A 6,072-nucleotide genomic window follows, 5' to 3' on the forward strand; every position below is an offset into this window, starting at 1 on the left:
ACACACACACACACACACGCTGTTAATCTACATGAAGGGAAAGGGATGTACTTCTAATGACAACATTAAACAAAAGCTCAACCAAAAGTTACTATTTCCTCTAATAGTTCATAAAGTAGCTCAGACAACTGCTCTATGGATTATACAATAACCAACTCAAAAGACGTTCAGTGATTTGGTTACTGATTGCTGATTCTTTTCACAGCGGTTTAGTTTCTTAGCTATTGTCACTGTTGCCTTTGCCTTGCTTAGCTGGGGTTCAAAAACACTTAATATTTAGATTAATATTATTAAAATTAATATTATCGATTTGATGGCACTGACAATATTGAATAAGAATGAAACTTGAATTGAATTTGGCTTAATAATGACACGTTTGTCTATGGTAGAGCTGCTTTATAGGTCATTCATAATTGACCAATTTTGACATTGACACTGTTATTGAACCTGACCTAAGCTGAATAATGACACTACTATCTTCAGTAGAGCTGCTTGTAGCTGAATTGAACTTGTTTCATAACTGGTGAACTTTACACAGTTATTGAACTGAACTGAATCAACGCTGATTTGAGCTAAATAATGACACTATTGTCTTAGAGCTGCCTTACAGCAGAATTTGGATTTGCCTCATATTTGATGAAATTTGCATCATTGATTCTATACTGTATATTGTGATGAGTGGGGCGGGGCCGAGAGCCGTGGGAGCGGAGCGAGTGGAGCAAATGATAATGAGTGACACCTGCACCACTCACCGGTCTCGAGTCCCACGGAGGAGCTCCGGAAGAATAAAAGGAGGAGTAATGGCAGTGAAGGGTGAGAGAGGACCAAGCATGGACTATTTATGTTGTTGTTTTATTATGTTGTTTTATTATGTTTTATGCAACAATCGTCCGTGAGGGGCTGCTCTATATATATATACAGTGTGTGCATAATTATTGTGTAGATTTTAGTAGTAGATTTTCTGGTCATATTTTTTTCCAAGCACAAAAATGATTAAATGTCCATGAGAAATATTAAAAACTAATGCAATACAGAAATTGCAAAGTTAAATCATGACCACTGGACAGTGAAATGCTCATTGGGTCAGCAAAAAAACAGACAAAGAAGAAAAGACACATCAACTGTAAAAGAATGAAGACTTTAGGTGAAGAATTAGGTGTGAACCCGGAATCCTTTAGTCTCCATTGCTACAATTTTCCAGAATTGCAACCCACCTGGTGTCTCCAGAAGTACAAGGTGTCAGGTTCTCAGGGACTTTGCTAAGATAAAAAAAAAATCCTAATATATGACCCCCACTTAATAAGAATAACATGCTGATGTGTTGTGAAATACATTAAGACTGAGTTTTTTTAGGCTTTATAGACAGATAAGTTGAGAGTGACTCTTGAAGGACCAGCACCACATCCTCTTGTACCACTCTTTCAAGAATTTATTTTCAAGAATCTGGCAGTAAGTTTTGGGGGCTCATTTTTAGCCCATCTCTAACCCTGAAAGGTCCGTCTTGCTCATTGATGTAGCAGCTCACACCACGACCCCCTCACCACCGCCACTTCTGTCCAACATGAACTGGTGCTGATACCTCAGGAATCACTCTCAATATATCTGCTTATAAAAAATTTTCAAACAATCAGTCTTCATGTATTTCATAATCACAATCACACAGCATGTGATTCATATTAAGTGGGGGTTATGTTTCAGGATTCTTTATCTCAAGTCCCTGAGGACCTGACACCTTGTACTTCTGCAGACTCCATGATGGTTGCAGTTCTGGAAGATGGTGGTGCTGGAGACTAAAGGGTTCCTGGTGGTTTCACACCAAATTCTTCACCTAAATTCTTAAAGTCTTTTGCTGTTAACATGCATCTTCTTTTTTTTTTTTTGCTGACCCAATGAGCATTTTGCTGTCCAGTGGTCATGATTTAATATAGCAATTTCTGTATTGCATTAATTTTGAATATTTCTCATGGGCATTTCATAATTTTTAAATGTTCAGTGTGAGTTAAATCTCTTGTTTGGCACATTTTACCCGTAAAAGAAAACCTGCTTAATAATTATGCACACCTGAGTATAAGGCATTTTTCACTTCCAGCCCTTGTTAATAATATATCACCTATAAATGATTAAATACAAAAATTAATAGTAGTTATTAAGATTGGTGTGGGTTGGTAATGTGCTTGGAAAAAATATGACCAGAATATCAACTTTCATAATAATTATTAATATAAACAACATGTCATATTCATAGCTTTACCCAGACTGCTCTCTGTCATTATACAGAGTTTCAGCAATATTAGGCCTCTGGACATCATTCTGTCTTTATTATGTAAAATAATTTAGGATTGCTATGAAAGTAATAGTGTATGAATGAATGGATGAATGGATTTAATTATTTATTTAAATAATTAATTATTATTTCATTATTAATTATTTATTTAATTGTATTTGGTTAAATACTGAATGGGTTATCACTGTATCAGTACTGTTCAGATGAACCAGCAAAGAAGTGAATTTCTTGTCATAAGCCAACTTAAATGATGCAAATTAAATATTTAGCAAGAACTGTATACTTTTATACAGCACAGTAATTTTCTGCATCTCCTGGGAAATTTCATCCTTGAATCTTTTCCACGAAGCATATTCCTTCCAGACCACCCATGTTCCAATTAAACATTCAATATTCATTTTCTTAATACAGAATTTCAGTTTGCTGTAGCTGCATGACTAAGTAACTGGAGATTGTCTAGTGTGTTTATCAAGTCTTTTGATTCTGAGCTCTTCTGACTACAGATAGAGTCTAAAAGCATGTTTTCACTTTAATTATTAATATTATAAGAATACTTCTGTACTTAAAAATAAATAACAGTATTCATTCGGCTTGCATTACAATTTTCATTAATGCAAGAAAATGCATTATTATTATTATTACTATTATTATTATTATTATTATTATAAAAATGTATTATTATTTATATAACAGCAATACATTTTTAGAATGATTAATTGCATTATTGTTATAAAAATAACGATCATCACCATAATAATGATAATTTAATTACATAATAACATATAATATTTATATAGTAATTATATATGTAATAATAATAATAATTATTATTATTATTATTAATCTCGTCTTCCTTATTTTATGGATCCAAATACACTTTTAATTGCTAGTCAAAATATGAAATCAAACAAAAAGTAAAAGAAAAAAAACTCCAGCTGACACATTATGTAAAGGATAAACGTGTTCCTTATTTCTATTTTCACTTGAACTGCCCATCAGATTAAGATTTGTTAAAATGAGATTAATTTCCTGATAAACCCTCACAGTGAAGAAGTCATCAGGGTGCTTTAAATGTATTCCATGGGCAATTAAGTGCAGTGGAATTTCCTCAGCTAGGACTGATTTTGAGTGATAATGGCAGGTGAAGAGACAGATAATGAGCAGGCCAAGACACATGCGCTTACAGCTCTCTAAAATGACTTCCTGTGCTTTAACCCTGCAGTTATGAATCAACGTGTCGCACACCGCTTCTCTGACACTCTCTACCCCAAAGAAAGAGTAGCCTCGCCAAGGACGAGATGAGAGAGGGATGAAACTTTCAAATGACTGATTGCTAACCGGTATACAAACACAACACAACACAACAGAGCATATCGCATGTGGAGAGGATCAAAGGTGTTTAGACTGATTTCTGTCCTGCAACAAACAATCTCAAATGATCAGACGAGAAAACACATAAACGTCAATAACAACACTTTAGTATACAGTACACATGCACATACACACACAGCAGTCTGCAAACACCAACGAACGCGGCACAATCGGTTACCTACCCACAAATACATCATCATCTTGAGCGTGGAGTCAGGGGCTCTCCGGCAGTGAGGAAATGCTTCCTTACGTAGCTTCTTTTAACTTCTCGAGCTCAGCTACGGAAACCCGGCTGAATCCTTCTTGTTTCCACTCTCTCAGGCTCACAGTTCTTTTGTATAATTTATTATATCACTATAATAGAGCTTATTAAAACTGACACTTGGAGGAAGTAGAAGCTACTTCACAAGGTTTCAGATGCTTCTAGCAGTCTTGTTCTTGCTCTTATTTTTTTTTTTCTTTTGCTCTTTCTTGCCTTTCCCCACTTGGTCCTCCTCACCCTTTCACTGACAACCCCTGCTTAGAAGCCAATTCCTGACGCATCTATTTAATGAGAAGATCCGTGCACCAAGGAAGTCCAGTACAACTATGCACTCAAAGTGCCAGAGAAAGAGCGAGAGAGAGAGAGAGAGAGAGAGAGAGAGGAGGGTGATGGTGTAGGTTTATCTAGTACAGGCTCCACAAGAAAGGTACGTGTACGTTAACGCACAGTTGATAGGATGATCCGAAACAGATCTTTCCCCCGCAAAAAGGACTTTTCCCTCTAACAAACCACTGCTCAGATCCTCAGACGCTGTCGTCCGTAAGCTGATGTGCAGGAGAAGACATCAGTGAGAAATCAAAAGACTCATCTTCTGTCCTGAGGGAAGGTAAGAAGACAACTGACCGAAAAAAAATAAGCTTGCAACTTCCAAAAAAAAAAATACTGCAATCTCAGCTCTGAGAGATTTAAGTAAATAAAAAAGCAGAAAAAAGGCATGAAAGAAAAAAAAAAAATACAGGTAAACTAAGATCAAAAATGGTACAACGGGACGAAAAGGAGACAGAAAGCACCACCCTCTCCTAAATGTGGAGCTTGCACCTGACTCTGCAGCCTGGATGGGTTTTTTCTCCCCTCTCGTTCTCCTCTTCCTCGTCCGGAGTGAATGTGCTGGAGATAAAAGCAGCGTGTACTGAGGCCAAGGCCTTCCCGCTCGGGTTGCTCTGGCTCTGACGCACTGGCTGCCTCCTTACAGCACTTTTCTACAGCCATCTGCTGACTCTACCACGCTACTGCTACTGAGAGACCAGACATGCAGCCAGCAGCCAGCTACAGCCCTGCCGTAACTATCTAGAAAAGCACATACTGTATGAGGCTAAAACTCATTACTATTGTTTAGAAGAGGGATGGGGTTTTTAATCAAACACAGGTTTTAGAGAAACAGGTATTAGAGAAGCTTTTTGTAAATGGATTTCAAACCAAGAGGGGACAAAATGGAAATATGAGCAAGGTCCATTTTTTTTGGTTTCATGTGTGTGAGATACAAACGCAATGAGATTTGCCAGTGTATATATAAGGGAAATTAAATTCTGAGGGAAATTTAAATATTCAATTCTCCTCAGGAAGCAATTTGACTCCCCTTTAAAAGGAAAACAATAAAAAAGAAAGTACAGCTGTCACAACAAGACAGAAAGAAAGTGTAAGGACTAATGATTAAGTTAAAGGCTCAGACTCAGGCCCACATACAGCAAATAGACAAACACACACATATCATATTAAAGCAATATGACATGCTTGCATTAAAGTGATTTGCCACAGATAAGGGATTTTCTAAGGCATAACGCAAAGCATAGACGTTCACTTATTAAAGTGAAGAATTTAAAGTAGTTTATACATTGAGCATATTTATTTATTTATTATGATATCTGTATTCTTATCTTAAATACTAAAAAAAAAAAAAAAATGAATTCATGAAATTCATTGCTAACACACTGATTGTTTATGACTTGTCTTTTCTGTTGTTTTCTCAGCAAATTGATGTCACTTCCGGGAGGATGATGTCATTATACAACTGGCTTATGTTAGTTAAAGGGATATTACAAAGACTAACAGGATGGAAAATTATATTGAGGGCACAGGGAAAAAAATATATATTTAAGAAAGGAAAAATGAAACAGCGTATTAAAATGTTAAATCTAAGTGTTAAATATTTTATTCAATATATTAAGAGACACAATAACGGCATGTACTGCCTAGCAGGAATGACTGGCTTTGACTGCTGCTCATTTCATAAGATTTTAGTGGCAGAATGTACTATATTTGCAACAAGATGGAACGGTTTTCTTCCGAATGAAACGATTAGTACAGAGAGATCCGGTCAATATTCTGAACAACATTCTGAAAACAATAAATGATTGTTGACATACTAAACAAAGAT

The 6,072-nt window shown here is 36.1% G+C and overlaps 1 protein-coding gene across 1 annotated transcript in view; it reads right to left on the reverse strand.

Moving 5' to 3' along the window:
* Positions 1–4,242, reverse strand: part of LOC107685930 (RNA binding protein fox-1 homolog 1-like) — a 171,668-nt gene extending 167,426 nt beyond the window's left edge. The window contains exon 1 of the mRNA XM_016482691.1: positions 3,838–4,242. Within this exon, the coding sequence (XP_016338177.1) occupies positions 3,838–3,855 (18 nt within the window). The 5' untranslated portion in view covers positions 3,856–4,242. The remainder of the gene's footprint in view (positions 1–3,837) is intronic.
* Between the last annotated feature and the right edge of the window lie 1,830 nt (positions 4,243–6,072).

This window comes from Sinocyclocheilus anshuiensis, unplaced genomic scaffold, assembly GCF_001515605.1.
Source record: "Sinocyclocheilus anshuiensis isolate Anshui unplaced genomic scaffold, SAMN03320099.WGS_v1.1 scaffold701, whole genome shotgun sequence".
NCBI lineage: Eukaryota > Metazoa > Chordata > Actinopteri > Cypriniformes > Cyprinidae > Sinocyclocheilus > Sinocyclocheilus anshuiensis.